An 18,040-nucleotide genomic window follows, 5' to 3' on the forward strand; every position below is an offset into this window, starting at 1 on the left:
AATGCCTACCGTGTCGTGATACCTATCACTACCTCGATCACATGTGTTGTTGAATCTGCAATGTAGAGCAACACATATTATCTTGGTAGGGTACGGAGGGACAATCTTGGTCCCGCCTATCAACGTATGGGTGAGTACAACTCAATTAGATTAAGTAACTAGTTAACTCGGTTGGATCGAGTACAACTATAGGCATTGTTCCAACGATTGGAAAGATAGGACATAAATCACATTTATATTAATTCTTGGGTGTATTAGCCAAAGCTAACTCAAGTTTTAATATAACTGCGGATAATGATCCTATAAACAAGAGTTGCATAGAGATGTAATTGGTAATCGTTACCTACCGATCATACTAAATCTCGGGCGTATTAGCATACTAAATCGTTACCTACCAATCATACTAAAGCTAACTCAAGGGTTAGTATGATGTGGATCTTGTCCCACATGAATTATAGAATTCGGTGGGAGCATCATTTAGTTGAAGGCCTAATTAAATGATTTAAAAGAATATGATATTTATTTCTGTATTTATTTCTGTTGTAGAATTGTCATGACGTCAAACACGAACATCTTCTCTCTGCGTTCTGTCCTTAAGAAGGACAAGCTCAACGGAGCAAATTTCCTGGACTGGTACAGGAATCTGAGAATAGTTCTCACTCAAGAACGTAAACTGTACGTTCTGGAGCAGCCCATTCCGGAGGCACCTCCTGCCACTGCCACGTGAGCTGACCAAGATGCTTATAAGAAGCATCAAGAAGACGCATTAGATGTGTCCTGTCTCATGCTCGCGACCATGAACTCTGAGCTTCAGAAGCAACATGAGTTGATGAGTGCTTATGATATGGTTGAACATCTTTGTCACCTATATCAAGGACAAGCAAGGCATTGGAAGAGAACTCCAAAGAATACCTGGAAGATCTTAAGAAGAAGAGAAATAAGAATTCTACTTCAGGTATACATGTTATAGAAGTCAACCTCTCTATTTTTTCATCGTGGGTATTAGATACCGGATGTGCTTCACACATTTGTACTAATGTACAAGCGCTGAGAAATAGCAGGGCATTGACGAAGGGTGAGATAGACCTACGAGTAGGCAATGGAGCACGGGTTGCTGCTGTTGCTGTAGGAACTTATCATCTATCTCTGCCCTCTGGGCTTGTACTAGAATTAGATGATTGTTGTTATGTGCCTGCATTAACTAAGAACATTATATCAGTTTCTTGTTTGGACAAGAAAGGTTTCTCGTTTACAAGAAAGAACAAATGTTGTTCCGTCTATTTAAACGATATGTTCTATTGTAGTGCACCTCTGATAAACGGACTCTATATTCTAGATCTTGAAAGCCCTATTTATAACATAAATACCAAAAGGTTCAAGTCAAATGACCTGAACCAAACATATCTCTGACACTGTCGCTTAGGTCATATAAATGACAAGCGCTTATCCCAGCTCCATAAGGATGGTTTGTTGGACTCATTTGATTTTGAATCTTATGAGACGTGCGAGTCATGCCTACTAGGCAAGATGACCAAGACACCTTTTAGTGGGCACAGTGAAAGAGCGACTGATTTGTTAGGACTTATACATAGTGATGTATGTGGCCCTTTCAATGTCGCTGCTAGAGGCGGTTATAGGTACTTCATCAGATTTACTGATGACTTCAGTAGATATGGTTATGTGTACTTGATGACACATAAGTCTGAATCATTTGAAAAGTTCAAGGAATTCAAGAATGAAGTACAGAACCAGCTTGACTAGAGTATTAAGATACTTCGATCAGATCGAGGTGGAGAATACCTTAGCCATGAGTTTCATGACTATCTAGCTGAGTGTGAGATTCTATCCCAACTCACTCCTCCTGGAACACATTAGTGGAATGGTGTATCCGAAAGGAGGAATCGTACCCTATTAGATATGGTACGGTCTATGATGAGTCACACAGATCTTCCGATATTCCTTTAGGGCTATGCTCTAGACACGGCAGCTTTTATACTCAACCGAGTTCCATCTAAGGCCGTGATAAAGACACCATATAGGATATGGACTGGGAGAGATACCCAGGTGTCTTTCATGAGGATTTGGGGTTGTGAGGCTTACGTTAGACATTAAGTCTCAGATAAATTAAAACACAAATCCGGCAAGTGCTACTTTATAGGATATCCCAAGGAAACTAAGGGATATTGCTTCTACATTCCCAGTCAGCACAAGATAGTTGTGGCAAAGACTGGGGTCTTTCTAGAAAGGGACTTTGTTTCTAGAAAGACTAGTGGGAGTACATTCGATGTTGAAGAAGTTCAAGATGCGGATCCTAGCACTGAAGCCTCAATGGAAGTTGAACTGGAACCACAAAGTGTTGCGGATGATGTTGTTCCACAAAGAGTTGAGGAACAACAACCAGTTCAAGTTGACCTACCTCTTCGCAGGTCTGATAGGGTACGTTGTCAGCCTGAGAGATACTCATTTCTCTTGTCTGACCATGATGACATTGTGCTCATAGAGGATGAGTCTATCACCTATCAAGAAGCTGTGATGAGACCAGATTCCAAGAAATGGCTAGAAGCCATGAGATCCGAAATGGAATCCATGTACACCAACCAAGTATGAACTTTGGTTGATCCACCTGAAGGGGTAAAACCCATAGGGTGTAAGTGGGTCTTTAAGAGAAAGACTGACATGGATGGACTTATCTATAAGGGTCGCTTGGTAGCTAAAGGTTTCAAGCAGATTCATGGTATTGACTATGATGAAACCTTTTCTCCAGTAGCGATGTTTAAGTCCATTCGGATCATGCTTGCTATTGCAGCTTACCACGATTACGAGATCTGGCAGATGGATGTCAAAACCGCGTTTCTGAATGGAAACCTACTCGAGGATGTGTACATGACACAACCTGAGGGTTTTGTAGATCCAAAGCATACTAGCAGAGTATGCAAGCTGCATAGGTCCATTTATGGACTAAAGCAAGCTTCTCGGAGCTAGAATCTTCGATTCGATGATGCAATCAAACAGTTTGGTTTCATCAAGAACGAAGATGAACCTTGTGTCTACAAGAAGGTTGCAGGGGGCATAGTTGTCTTCCTTATATTGTATGTGGATGACATACTACTCATTGGGAAAGACATCACTTTGTTACAGTCTATCAAGACTTGGCTAGGGACATGTTTCTCAATGAAGAACTTAGATGAGGCATCCCGCATTCTAGAGATACAGATCTATAGAGATAGATCTAAGAGATTGCTTGGCCTAAGTCAGAGTATATACATTGACAAGGTACTTCTTCGGTTTGCCATGCAGAACTCCAAGAAGGGGTTTCTGCCGATGTCACATGGCGTGAGTCTTTCGAAGACTCAAGGACCCTCTTCAAGAGAGGAGAGATATAGTTTCTGTGAATTTCTGTAATTTCATGAATTTTATAGTTTTAAAGGGTATTTTTCTCGTAGAAGCGGAGCACAAGTGTTTCGACACTTGTAGGCTTCGACTACCGAGAAGATTTTTCCGTAACGGCAATGTTTCGACCCAAAACCTTTTGGGACAGCGGGCTAAGGCACTGTAGGATCGCTTAGGAGCAACTCGCGATGGTTAGATCGTGGGTAGGGGTACTGCCCCTAACCCCGCAAGGGGATTTGCTCCGCGATTGCGCCCGAAATCGCTAATCGGGACCGCCGGGAAAAATTTACTCATAAAATTGTAAAAATTATGAAAAATTACAGAAAATTATGAAAAATATATAATTTAGAATTATATATTATTTTTTGTGATAGTCATGGCCCAAAAAGACCCAATATGATTGGATTTGTGTTGTAATTTATAATACGGCCTGCGTGACATCATGTGTTTGTGTGTGCTGTATTTGATACGCGACCTGTGCGTCGTGCCTCCCTATTTATATTCTGGTTGTAAATTAGATTTAGACTCGAATGTAACTCGAGTTTCAAAATTGTAATGTAAATTTTGAAGCGGTGGAAGGTCCACTCGAGACGGAGTTACGAGGAGGGCGCGAGCAACACGAGGTGGTCAAAGGAAGGAGCTTGAGAAGCTGTTGACCTTAGGTTGACCATCCGATCTTCTCATTGGCTTGAGAAGATCGTAGTAGGGCCATAACATAATCACAAAATTTAGTTAATTACTTGTGTATGTGATGCATGTTTAATTAAGTAATTAATTAGTGCCTAACGATTAAGATTATATCTAAATCGTGCACAAGATGCACCCTTACGATTTAATTAGATCTACATCGTGTACAAGATGCACCCTATCGATTAGATTAGATCTATATCGAGTATATGATATAACATCGACGTTTAGATTAGATCTAAATCACGTCAACTCTAATGCCTACCGTGTCGTGATACCTATCACTATCTCGATCACATGTGTTGTTGAATCTCCAAAGCAGAGCAATACATATTATCTTGGTAGGGTACGGAGGGACAATCTTGGTCCCGCCTATCAACGCATGGGTGAGTACAACTCAATTAGATTGAGTAACTAGTTAACTCGGTTGGATCGAGTACAACTATAGACATTCTTCCAACGGTTGGAAAGATAGGACATAAATCACATTTATATTAATTCTTGGGCGTATTAGCCAAAGCTAACTCAAGTTTTAATATAACTGCGGATAATGATCCTATAAACAAGAGTTGCATAGAGATGTAATTGGTAATCGTTACCTACCGATCATACTAAAACTTGGGCGTATTAGCCAAAGCTTACTCAAGGGTTAGTATGATGTGGATCTTGTCCCACATGAATTATAGAATTCGGTGGGAGCATCATTTAGTTAAAGGCCTAATTAAATGATTTAAAAAGAATATGATATTTATTTTCTACATTTTTCTGTTGTAGAATTGCCATGATGTCAAACACGAACATCTTCTCTCTGCATTCTGTCCTTAAGAAGGACAAGCTCAACGGAGCAAATTTCCTGGACTGGTACAGGAATCTGAGAATAGTTCTCACTCATGAACGTAAACTGTACGTTCTAGAGCAGCCCATTCCGGAGGCACCTCCTGCCACTGCCACGCGAGCTGGCCAAGATGCTTATAAGAAGCATCAAGATGACGCATTAGATGTGTCCTTTCTTATGCTCACGACCATGAACTCTGAGCTTCAGAAGCAACATGTGTTGATGAGTGCTTATGATATAGTTGAACATTTTTGTCACCTATATCAAGGACAAGCAAGACATTGGAAGAGGAACTCCAAAGAATACCTGGAAGATCTTAAGAAGAAGAGAAATAAGATTTCTACTCTAGGTATATATGTTATAGAAGTCAACTTCTCTATTTCTTCATCGTGGGTATTAGATACCGGATGTGCTTCACACATTTGTACTAATGTACAAGCGCTGAGAAATAGCAGGGCATTGACGAAGGGTGAGATCGACCTATGAAAAGGCAATGGAGCACGGGTTGCTGCTGTTGCTGTAGGAACTTATCATCTATCTCTGCCCTCTGGGGTTGTACTAGAATTAGATGATTGTTGTTATGTGCCTATATTAACTAAGAACATTATATCAGTTTCTTGTTTGGACAAGAAAGGTTTCTCATTTATAATAAAGAACAAATGTTGTTCCGTCTATTTAAACGATATGTTCTATTGTAGTGCACATCTGATAAATGGACTCTATATTCTAGATCTTGAAATCCCTATTTATAACATAAATACCAAGAGGTTCAAGTCAAATGACCTGAACCAAACCTATCTCTGGCACTGTCGCTTAGGTCATATAAATGACAAGCGCTTATCCCAGCTCCATAAGGATGGTTTGCTGGACTCATTTGATTTTGAATCTTATGAGACGTGCGAGTCATGCCTACTAGGCAAGATGACCAAGACAACCTTTAGTGGGCACAGCGAAAGAGTGACTGATTTGTTAGGACTTATACATAGTTATGTATGTGGCCCTTTCAATGTCGCAGCTAGAGGCGGTTATAGGTATTTCATCACATTTACAGATGACTTAGTAGATATGGTTATGTGTACTTGATGATACATAAGTCTGAATCCTTTGAAAAGTTCAAAGAATTCAAGAATGAAGTACAGAACCAGCTTGACAAAAGTATTAAGATACTTCGATCAGATCGAGGTGGAGAATACCTTAGCTATGAGTTTCGTGACTATCTAGCTGAGTGTGGGATTCTATCCCAACTCACTCCTCCTGGAACACCACAGTGGAATGGTATATCTGAAAGGAGGAATCGTACCTTATTAGATATGGTACGGTCTATGATGAGTCACACAGATCTTCCGACATTCATTTGGGGCTATGCTCTAGACACGACAGCTTTTATACTCAACCGAGTTCCATCCAAGGCTGTGATAAAGACACCATATAGGATATGGACTGGGAGAGATGCCCAAGTGTCTTTCATGAGGATTTGGGGATGTGAGGCCTATGTTAGACGTCAAGTCTCAGATAAATTAGGACCCAAATTCGACAAATGCTACTTTATAGGATATCCCAAGGAAACTAAGGGGTATTACTTCTATATTCCCAGTCAGCACAAGATAGTTGTGGCAAAGACTAGAGTCTTTCTAGAAAGAGACTTTGTTTCTAGAAAAACTAGTGGGAGTACATTCGATTTTGAAGAAGTTCAAGATGCGGATCCTAGCACTGAAGCCGCGATGGAAGTTGAACTGGAACCACAAAGTGTTGTGGATGATGTTGTTCCACAAAGAGTTGAGGAACAACAACCAGTTCAAGTAGACATATCTCTTTGCAGGTCTGATAGGGTACGTCGTCAGCCTGAGAGATACTCATTTCTCTTGTCTGACCATGATGACGTTGTGCTCATAGAGGATGAGCCTACCACCTATCAGGAAGCTGTGATGAGACCAGATTCTGAGAAATGGCTAGAAGCCATGAGATCCGAAATGGAATCCATGTACACCAACCAAGTATGGACTTTGGTTGATACACCTGAAGGGGTAAAACCCATAGGGTGTAAGTGGGTCTTTAAGAGAAAGACTGACATGAATGGACTTATCTATAAGGGTCGCTTGGTAGCTAAAGGTTTCAAGCAGATTCATGGTATTGACTATGATGAAACCTTTTCACTAGTAGCGATGTTTAAGTCCATTGGAATCATGCTTGCTATTGCAGCTTACCACAATTACGTGATCTGGCAGATGGATGTCAAAACCGCATTTCTGAATGGAAACCTACTCGAGGATGTGTACATGATACAACCTGAGGGTTTAGTAGATCCAAAGCATACTAGCAGAGTATGCAAGTTGCATAGGTCCATTTATGGACTAAAGCAAGTTTCTCGGAGCTGGAATCTTCGATTCGATGATGCAATCAAACAGTTTAGTTTCATCAAGAATGAAGATGAACCTTGTGTCTACAAGAAGGTTGTAGGGGACATAGTTGTCTTCCTCATATTGTATGTGGATGACATACTGCTCATTGGGAAAGACATCCCTTTGCTACAGTCTGTCAAGACTTGGCTAGGGATATGTTTCTCAATAAAGGACTTAGGTGAAGCATCCCGCATTCTAGGGATACAGATCTATAGAGATAGATCTAAGAGATTGCTTGGCCTAAGTTAGAGTACATATATTGACAAGGTACTCCTTCGGTTTGCCATGCAGAACTCCAAGAAGGGATTTCTGCCGATGTCACATGGCGTGAGTCTTTCGAAGACTCAAGACGCCTCTTCTAGAGAGGAGAGAGACCGCATGGATCAGATCCCTTATGCTTCAGCCTTAGGATCTATCATGTACGTCATGCTATGTACTCGACCTGATGTCTCGTATGCTTTGAGCATGACGAGCAGATACCAGTCAGATCCAGGTGAAAGTCACTGAATAGCGGTCAAGAATATTCTTAAGTACTTAAGAAGGACTAAAGAATATTTCTTGATATATGGAGGCGATGATGAGCTAGCTGTAAAGGGTTACAGTGATGCTAGCTTCCAGACTGACCAGGATGATTATCGATCACAGTCAGGGTTCGTGTTTTGCATAAATGGTGGTGTTGTGAGCTGGAAGAGTTCGAAGCAGGACACAGTAGCTGATTCTACGACAGAGGCCGAGTATATTGCTTCATTAGAGGCAGCAAAGGAGCCAGTTTGGATTTGCAAGTTCGTCACTGAACTTGGGGTGGTTCCTAGCATTGCTGACCCTATTGAGCTCTATTGTGACAACAATGGAGCTATAGCACAGGTGAAGGAACCTCGCTTACACCAGCGGACCAAACACATACTACGGCGCTTCCATCTCATTCGAGAGATTATCGAGAGAGGAGATGTGAAGATTTGCAGAGTGCCCACAGAGGCTAACATCACAGATCCCTTGACCAAGGCTTTGGCACAGAGGAAGCATGATGGTCACACTAGGTCATTGGGGCTTAGAGCCTACACTGATTGGCACTAGTGCTAGTGGGAGATTGTTAGCTAGAGCCTTAGAGCCAATCATTTGATGATTGTATTATGGACTTGTTGTATCATTTTCTATATAAATAAAGGTATTTGATTTTTGGTTATTATACTTACTTGTATTGGTGCCAAATAAACTAAGTATAATAGCGTCCTTGAGTAGAAGGTTCTTACCTATATCAATCGATTGGTTGAATCGATAGTGAGATGATATAGGGAACACTATTCTAAATCATTCCTAGTCGAGTATTAACATTCAGGGACAATGTTAATGCAATAAGACTAGCATGTAGGTCAACTCGATGACTTGATCTCACAAGTCATGGATATAGAGATATCAAGTTGACACATGGGTATGCATTGGAGAATGTATACTGAATGACCCGCCATGAGAAAGTATCATGGATTGTTATATGAGTGTCATATACTTTCTCATGTGGCTATTAGTATGACTATTAGTCCTTAGACCTGAAGTCACCATGGTTCCCTACATAAGGAGTTATGTACTTTGGTTTCGTCAAACGTCACCCGTAACTGGGTGGACTATAAAGGCGATTACTGGGTATGTAACAAATTATGCAAAAGGATGTGAGTGATGTAGATGAGATCTATCCCTCCTATATGACGGGAGTGACATCGATATTCTTGATAGAGTGAGACCACGAAGTGCATGGCCATGCCCAAATGAGTCAATATGAGATATTGAGCTCATTTGATCGAGTGAGTCTACTTGGAGTTCAAGATTTAGATTGATTAGAGGATGACACGGTCTATGCCTCACATTGATCAATCTAGATGTCTAGGATAGAAGGACACTTGTCATATATTGTGAGGAGTCACAATTAGTAGTCACAAGGTGATGTTGGATCTCAACATTCTTGTAATTTGGGTAGTAATGATGTGTTGCTAGATACCGCTCATTACTTATGCTCTTAAATGAGTTTAGGGGCATTGCCAACGTTACAAGAACCTATTGGGTCACACACAAAGAACAAGTGGATGGAGATTAGGTTCATATGATGAACCAATTGAATTAGGTTCATATGATGCACCAAAGATTGGATTAATTGAAATTAGACTTATTGAGTTAGACTCAATTAGATACAATTATTGAATGAGTCTAATTTAAAGTTGATTCATTGGGTCAATTTATATTAATGAATTGAGATTCATTAAATTAAAATTGATTTGAATCAAAGGTTGGATTTAACTCAACAAGGAAGAGAATTGGTCAATTTTGACTTGACCAAATGGAAGTTGAAACATCAAGTTTGACTTGATGTATTGCCACATCATGAAGGTTGACTCATCCTACATGGCATGACTAACCTTGCCACATCATCTCCACATCATCAAGGGAGATCAAGAGGTTACAAGCCTCCTTTCTATTTAATGTGGCCGACCACATTAAATGGGGAGTTACCCATGTGTGGCCGGCCACATAAAGAAAAGGAGTTTCATTTTTGTGGCATTGATTTGGTGGTGTTGAATGCTTCTTCCTCCTTAGCTCTCTTCCTCCTCCTTTGCTACTGTGGCCGAGAGTTTCAAGCAAGGGAGAAAAAGGTGAATGAGTTTAATCCAAGAAGAAAGGTTAGTGAAAGTCACATAGAGATTTTAGAGGAGTGTATTCTCTTCTTTTTCCTTTCTTCTTCTTCCAATCCTATCCGAGAGCATCAAGAAGTGCTAGCACACTTGTGGTGTTCTCTTCTCCATCATTGAGTGTTAGAGAACACTTCTTGTTCGTGTGGATACTACTAGAGGTGTGTACGTTTGAACACACTCGAGATCCGGCGCACCTTGGACGAGCGGGATTCGCAAAATGACACGCAACAAGGGTAACCTTCTAAACATGTTGATCTAAGTGTAGATCTAGTTAGTAAACTTGTACATGTAAATTTTTGTTTTATACTCTTTGCACGGATCCGTTGGCTAGGGAGTTTCGTGGTTTCCGCGACGCGAAAAAGCGGTTTTCGCGGCCCGAAAAACCCAAAGTCCTGGGGAGGGCTAAGGGCGAGTACTTCACCTTTTGCCACTTCATGTCTTCGCTGTATTGAATGGTCGAGTAATGGTTATTCATTGCCTCCAGCTGCTCGGTCATCAATGGTGACCATTTTAAATCGACAGTTACGAATTCTCCATTAATCATCGATTAATGCTTCTGTTACATTTGAGCAGCAAATAAAAAAATTAATATGGTAAAATGTTGATTCATTTGCTAGACAAATTTTATCCCAACCGATCCATGAATCAATTTGGTTTGGTGTAATCCAGATCCTAGATTTGTACTCTCCATATGGGTTCATGCATAAGAGAGAGAGCTTCTCTCATGCATTTATTTACAACATCAATACTTGTGAATCAATATAAACCAATAAAAATACTTTGAAAGTTTTAATATAAAACTAAAATCTCATTCAAATGGATTTTTTTTTCCTCTCCATCTCTTTTTCATTCCCATATATCTAACAACGTAGTTGTAATGCTGGTTCCATATTCTTAAGATTGTTTGAATCCTTGAAAGTGAACAAATGTCATTAAAAGTGATATCAACTGAAGAAATGCACTGTGAATTGCTGATTTTGGTCATGGTAGAGATTTGCAGCATTCTGACTTCAATTATAATCTTTTAATTAGCAAAGATGGGGTACTTTGGCTTATATATAATAAATTCTTTGAAAAGGATTTTTCCTGCTTCTGCCATCTTAATTAATCAAGTCAAACAAAAGTCATCCTCATTGCAGGAAACGAACCAGCTGCAGGCGCTGCATCTGCCTTAGTAATTAATTTTTCAATGGGTTTCATCACTGTGATTCATTTCAGGCAGTCTTAGTGGCCTCGTCTAACAGTGGCAACAATTTTGACCTGATTCCTGAATCTGCAACTCTAGGTGAACCGATGGTGTCCTCCTCAGCGCTCGATCGGCCCTCGTCTCTCCTTTCTTTCCGAGCTGTACGGTTGTAGTCATCTTCTAGGTGGTCGAGCGTCAAAGTAGTACGGATCAATACGGGTCAGTGGGTGTCGGCATGGCCACGTGACCACTCTGACGATTAAGCCAGTTTTAAGTTGAAAGTTGAGGGCTCACTGATACACAAGAAAGAACAAGAAATAAATACTTTAAGGGAGAAGAGTAGCCTCTATATGCGAGAATAAAATCATTGATTAATCTTAGAGTATCTATAGTCGTAAACTTTTTATGCTCCATCATATCACTATCACATAAAAAAATTAAAAATCTTATTCTTTTTAAAAACCTTTCTCTATTATAATAAATCTATCCAACAACTTTTCTATGACCTCACTCAATTTACTTATTTCTATTTTTATTTTTTACTTATCTTTATTTATAATTTTATTTACTATATATAATATTAATTAATATTTTAATTTTCTATAAAAAATAATAATTCGATAAACATAAATAAATAAATAGTTAATAAAAATATAAATAAATAAATAAATAAATAATAGGACCATGAACCCTTGCATGCGTTAAGAGGAAGAGTATAAATCCTCTTTGCAACTTTTTTTTTTTTAAAAAAAAATATAAACCAAGTCTCAAGATTTTGTAACCAATTTATAGAAAAAATTATAAACTACATTCATATACTGAGGGAGGAGTTTATAATGGAGGCTTATAGCATAAACTCCATACTATAAACCCCCATTACAATGCCCTTACTACGTGGCCTTTGAATTAGGCTAAGTCAGCCACCGAACCAACCCCCTAGTCCGCCACATGCGCAGAAAGCTGAGGATTGGCCAATCTAGTGGCTCAAGGTCGAGCATCGGAGGAGCAGACAACGGTTGAACCGTACTCTAGCACCATCGAGCCGTTAGCCAAGTGTTGCCCTCCTGATTGATCAGTTAGCTATGAATGTCGGGACTTGTGCTTGAGGTATGAGAGAGTCAACTCGGCTGAGAGTTTTAGAGCTTTCTATAATACAAGTTTATACAAGCTTCGGCACAGGATAGAATAGGTTAGCGATCAGACTGGACATCTCTGCAGGTGGAAGGATTAATCACTATTTGGTTAAAGGTGCTCTGCACAAAAAATAAAATAAAATAAGATCTGGAGCAATCTCATGTCTATAGATACACAGCTTTTGTGGGCTTCTTTGAGAAAGAAAGGGGCTTCGGTACATGCCGCAATTGCGGAGAGGTTCCAGCTCACTGAGCCTGGCAAGAATTTATGATAACAATCAATGAGGATATATTGTGTCTGGGAAGAGACAGCCAGTGGGCTATCCGCTTCTAGTTGTGTTTGGGAAGATTTAGCCAGGAAGGATAATGAGTAGTGTTCTTGTACGTGGTGTTAATATGCTATGTAAAGAGACTAATAATGTTGTTCTCACCTTGTGTTCGAGAAAGAAGAAGACTATATGCATAATATCAATAAACAAACACAATATATCACCTTGTATTTTAAAAATTGGGCGCTCGAGTGTGTCAGGTGTTGAATAGAATATGTTAGTGATTAAGCAATTGGTCTATGTGGAGAGTCAACCATGGAAGAAGGATGATTGACAATGCAAAAAGTTTGGATTGACACCTTCAACCTTGAAAAATGATCAAGAAAATTTGATATGAATGTTACAATCCATTAAGGGATACAAATTAAGTATCATTATAAATGCATAATATCAATAATAGAAAAAATATTGATGTATTTTTTTTTTTAACCCCATATCTAATTCTTTGAACCAATTAAGGTAACCAACCCAATTCCATATAAATTTCTCATCAACCACTACAGTAAATCTAAAAATGCCATGGTATTACGTTGGTAAGCCGACCTATGCGGTTCTTTCCCCCACTGTAGAGTTGTTCGGACCCAAACCGGGTACTTATTGATGTATCTTTTTTTATGTATGGAGAGAAGAAAATTCTAATTCTAATTGGGAGTTGCCTAACCATCCACCATAAACTGGGTATTCATTTGCTATAGATAAACCATCTAGGATGACAAATACTAGGAAGACATTTGGACCTAAAAGGCTTACTAGAGATAGGAAGCACTAGTAAGAGATTTGTGAGCTCAATTGGGACCCACCCATGATGTTTGAATCCCAAGAAAGGAATGCCTTGGATGATAAAAGGGCTCATATGGTGTGCCAATGGATTTGAGGATGACTAGGTAGTTTCATCTTAGGAAATTTTTTCATTGGGGGTCAATTTCCTGCATAGGAGCATATGGGATATGTTCAAGAGGCATAAAATGATCTAAGAACGTTGAGCAAACACAAATGGAGAGCCTCCAAAATATGTGTGCAAGTGTACGACTTGTCAGAACCATGAGCAATAACCATGTTTTTCAAACACAAATGGAGAGCCTCCAAAATATGTCACTACATTATGCACGTGTACGACCTTATTGTTCTTATTTGTTCATACTCTGCACCAAAACAATTGGGCATTTATCACAGCCAAGCAGAATGTGCACTCCAATTTTGGAGAATTATGTTGAATTATAAATGTATAGATCATAAGCAAATGAACGAAAACACCTGTCTAACACAGTCACATGGAAAGCTATCCCAAATATGTCGAAATATTGTGCCATGCTGAAGAACATGACTTCGAGCGGCTCCATCCATGTAAGAATCCTCAAGTAATGGGCTACAAATCAAAATTCATAAATGGAGGAGAATGATATTTGTTGCTACTCCTATGCTTTTCCAGCGGAACCAAAGAGGTGCATTTTCTCAGCAACCACAGCTTTCATTGCTTCCTTGGTTGATGCCATTAGATGAACCAAATCTTTATGAGGCTTCTCCAAAGACTCCAAGTAAGCATTCCGAACTTCTGTATTAACATTGAACTTCCTCACGCCAAGAGCTATGCACTCCTGTTCAAACAAATTAGATTTGAGATTAGTAATATTTGGTGTTAAGATTTTGGTATTTTCATTTGCTTGGAGTTTACTTGGCTCATTATTTGGTGAAACTAAGGAGTACAACTACAGGGATAGAATCTCATCAGTTACGTAACCGTAATCCTGCTCTAGTTCATTTGAATCACTAATGAACTAGTCTGAATATATCTACTGTAGGTAAATCAAATTGGATTTCTGATTCACCAAGTCTTTTGATTGATACTATTTGGCATGTATCTACTTAATGGGCTCTTTTGAAGGCAAAATAAAAACTCTCATATGCGCATGCAATTTTTATTGTGCAAGAATAGAGACAGGTAAATGGTAAAAGTAAAATAATAGTATTAAATGATACTGTGTACCTTAACAAGATCACTAGGAAGTCCAGATGCGCCATGAAGAACTAGATGTACTCCTTTGTTCACAGTCAAAGCTCGAAGTTCCTAGCAAAAAAATTGAAGAATATATTTGTATGAATAGTGTAGAACATAAAAAAAACATATATCCTGTTAGTTTAGTAAGACAAATAATGTAGCTAAACACAAGCAACTCAGTTTTGGAACATCAAAGTGTAGGCTTACAATCATCAAGGAAAACCAACAGTGGCTAAAATTTCAGCAGCTCTTCTAGTTCAAAAACAACAAAGGTATTGAGTATATAGTACATACAGCATGGCAACGAAAGTACAGCAGGTTAATTAACAAGTTTGTGGTTCAGTTTGTCCATTCAGAAAGAGTGAAGAAAAAAGGATCAGACAATATGCTTCATTTACCAAAAAACTTCGAAATTAGTGAGGGGTTATCATCTCAAAAAATTGAAACCAGCCAGGTACAGCTTCATTAACTTCAAACTTGGTCCAAGGGGTATTCAACGTGAGATATATTTTTCTTGTCAGTTCATAACACCTTGCAATAACCCACTACACGCCTGTCTTGGGACTATCAAACTCATTCTAATCAAAGTGAATTTTAAACCATAGTATTGCTACTCACTATCTTTGTTTTAGTGAAGAAACAAGGACAACGTATTAGCCATGTTTATGGCCACAAACTTTTGATGTGAGGATTGTGAAACATGTGAACAAACTGTGGGAAATCAAGCAGTTTAACCATAGAACAATCAAGAAATTTGCATCTCAATCGGGTACAAATTCCAAGAATAATAATTTATACAGAATGACAATCTTGGACTCATTAATATAAAATGAGCAGGTCACGACTGTGATTCTACATAACATATGCATTAAATTTCCAATTTCTATGCAGACTCATTAAGTACTTACATAGAACAAATTAATAAATTTATCGCATTTGGTACAAAGTTGTAAGAATGTATTTTATGCAGAATGATGCAATCTCTGACATTAATATAACATGAGCAACTCAACCATGATTCTACAGAACATATTTATTGCCCCTGGAGCTATTGTGCAGCAGTAAGGATGCTCAGCTGTCTTCCAGGCACCCACAGTTTGATTCCTAGCTATGGCGTATTTGTAGAGATTTTTCCTCAAAATAAGACTTGCAGCTAAGGATGCTGGGCTTTTGGGCCGCCCGCTGCAAGTGCTTTCCGATTTACCCTGGTGGCCGGTGGAAAACCTCCGTAGAGCCAGGCCGGTCACCCGAGACTCGACGCTACCCAGCCTAGTTAATCATTTTTTTTACATAACATATTTATGCATGATTTTTCAATTTCCATTCAGAATCATTCAGTATTTCAAATTGCCAATTGATGTATGGCTGCATATAGTGCTAAAAAGATCAATTAATATGTTACCTTTAGTAACTGAAGCCGAAGATTTGGACCACTAGAAGGGTATTTCCAATGCACATTACCAATGCAGACTGCTAAAGCATCGATTCCTGTCTTATCAATAAATTCTTCTGCCTGAAATGGAAACACCAAAAATAAAAATGATTTTCAGTATGACAGACGTGGATGATCTAAATCCTGCAGAGGTTACATGCCTGCTTAGCTTCTGTAAGTCTAGCTTCATAGTCTTCAACTGTCATGTCATCTTCCGTGCCTGACAACCGACCAAGTTCAGCTTCAACAAGAATGCCTTTATCAGGTGCCAATGTCGATATGAATTTTGTGTACGAGATATTCTCTTCAAATGGGAGATGTGAACCATCAACCATCACTGAATTGAATCCCTAAAAGATAACAGATAATTGGAATTTTGGCAACAGATATTAGTTCACTTTAGGAAACAGATTTTAATTAACATTCCAAGTGCATGACACAGCCATATATCAGATGGACTGAGAATATTCATTGATACCTACCAAATCGAGAGCTTCAAGTACCTCAACTTTTGAATTCCCATGATCGAAGTGAACACTAATCGGCACCTGCCACAATACATAGTGATGCCAACGATATTCTCTTAATTAAGAAGAGAAACAATTTCCAAAATCAAAAAGAAATTAATAATTCTATGATACCAACAAAAAGTAATTAGTGCACGATGACGTACAATATTAAGTCCATTAATAACTGGAAGTAAAACTTTCTATACATGATCCAGAAAAGATTGGCTAACATAGCATGAGTGACTTAACAATGGCAGAAGAAACAAGTATCCAAAAGTTAAGTTTCTGTCAACTTGCAAATCTAGTTATAGTATAGTGATCCTAAGACCTCAATAGGTGATAAATGGAAGATGAAGTTGTTACTGAGATGTGAATCAGTGTTGAATACGACTATTTCTAAAAAATTTATATGTGATCAATAAGAATGTTCCACCAAATCTAAGTGTTGGAATGTGATATAGTACGACGGGAATAGACAAAAGGGTCCAAGAATCAAAGAGTACAGAAATAGAAAACTAATGACTAAATGTAGTTAATCTTTTATTCTGTCAACTTGCACTTTGCATCAGACTTGGTTCATTGCTTGTATCTTTTTGAATTTAAACAAGGAATATGTTGAGATTAAAGGGAAAATATTCCTTGTTAGAACCCCAGGTAGTTTCCCTCTACCTCTATATGTATTATGACAAATATGGAATATTACAAATAAATCCTCTATGCTTGCACATTTACACATGAACCTCTTGCCTATAACACTCCTTTCAAGTTGGTTCCAATTCATTGTAAAAAAACACTTTGTTCAAATATGTTCAACTTTATGTTCTCTTAAAGATTTGGTCAACGAATTTGCTAACTAATAGTTAGCATGATGTTCTAAATTTCTAATAATCAATATCTATATGCTTTATCCCCTTATGAAGGACAAGATTCCAAATGTATGCATCACAACTAGATGATTACAATAAAGCTCCATTAGCTCAGTAGGAGTACATCCTAGCTTGGGTATCAAATTTAAGTCATGAGAGCTCACATGTTGATACGGCCATGATTCTATATTTTGCTTTTGCACTTGACCTTATTGTAATTGTGTGCATTTTACCCTTCCGAAAAATAAAGTTACCTCCTAAGAAAACACGATAACTAGATGTAGAATGTCTATTTGGAGGAGAATATGCTAATTTGCATAAGAGCAATGCATGACCTAAATATAACCTCAATCAAGAAATAACATACCTTTTGTTGAAGTACTTTTCAAGTAATATAGAATCCTCTTAGCTACTACCTATTGACATGGGCTCTCTAGTAACTAATCTCAAATAGTTATTTTTCTTATAAACCTTTTAGCCTTTTGTACTTTTCTAAATCAACATGCAGCCTCCCATGTTTAGGTATTAATTTAACATTTGGATCCATACAAGTTTCTACAGGTCTCTAGCATGCTTAACTCCAAGCATATCCAACACATA

General features: G+C 38.6%; 1 protein-coding gene across 1 annotated transcript; it reads right to left on the minus strand.

Moving 5' to 3' along the window:
* Positions 1-13,694: 13,694 nt before the first annotated feature.
* LOC122001976 (D-tagatose-1,6-bisphosphate aldolase subunit GatY-like) lies at positions 13,695-16,613 on the minus strand. Its single transcript, XM_042556974.1, has 5 exons — positions 16,548-16,613; positions 16,227-16,415; positions 16,036-16,146; positions 14,622-14,702; positions 13,695-14,232 (listed from the first exon to the last, which is right to left on the minus strand). Exons 2-5 carry the CDS (start codon positions 16,398-16,400, stop codon positions 14,053-14,055), a joined length of 546 nt encoding a protein of 181 aa, XP_042412908.1. The 5' UTR covers positions 16,401-16,415; positions 16,548-16,613; the 3' UTR covers positions 13,695-14,052.
* Between the last annotated feature and the right edge of the window lie 1,427 nt (positions 16,614-18,040).

This window comes from Zingiber officinale, chromosome 7A (assembly GCF_018446385.1).
Source record: "Zingiber officinale cultivar Zhangliang chromosome 7A, Zo_v1.1, whole genome shotgun sequence".
Classification (NCBI taxonomy): Eukaryota; Viridiplantae; Streptophyta; class Magnoliopsida; order Zingiberales; family Zingiberaceae; genus Zingiber; species Zingiber officinale.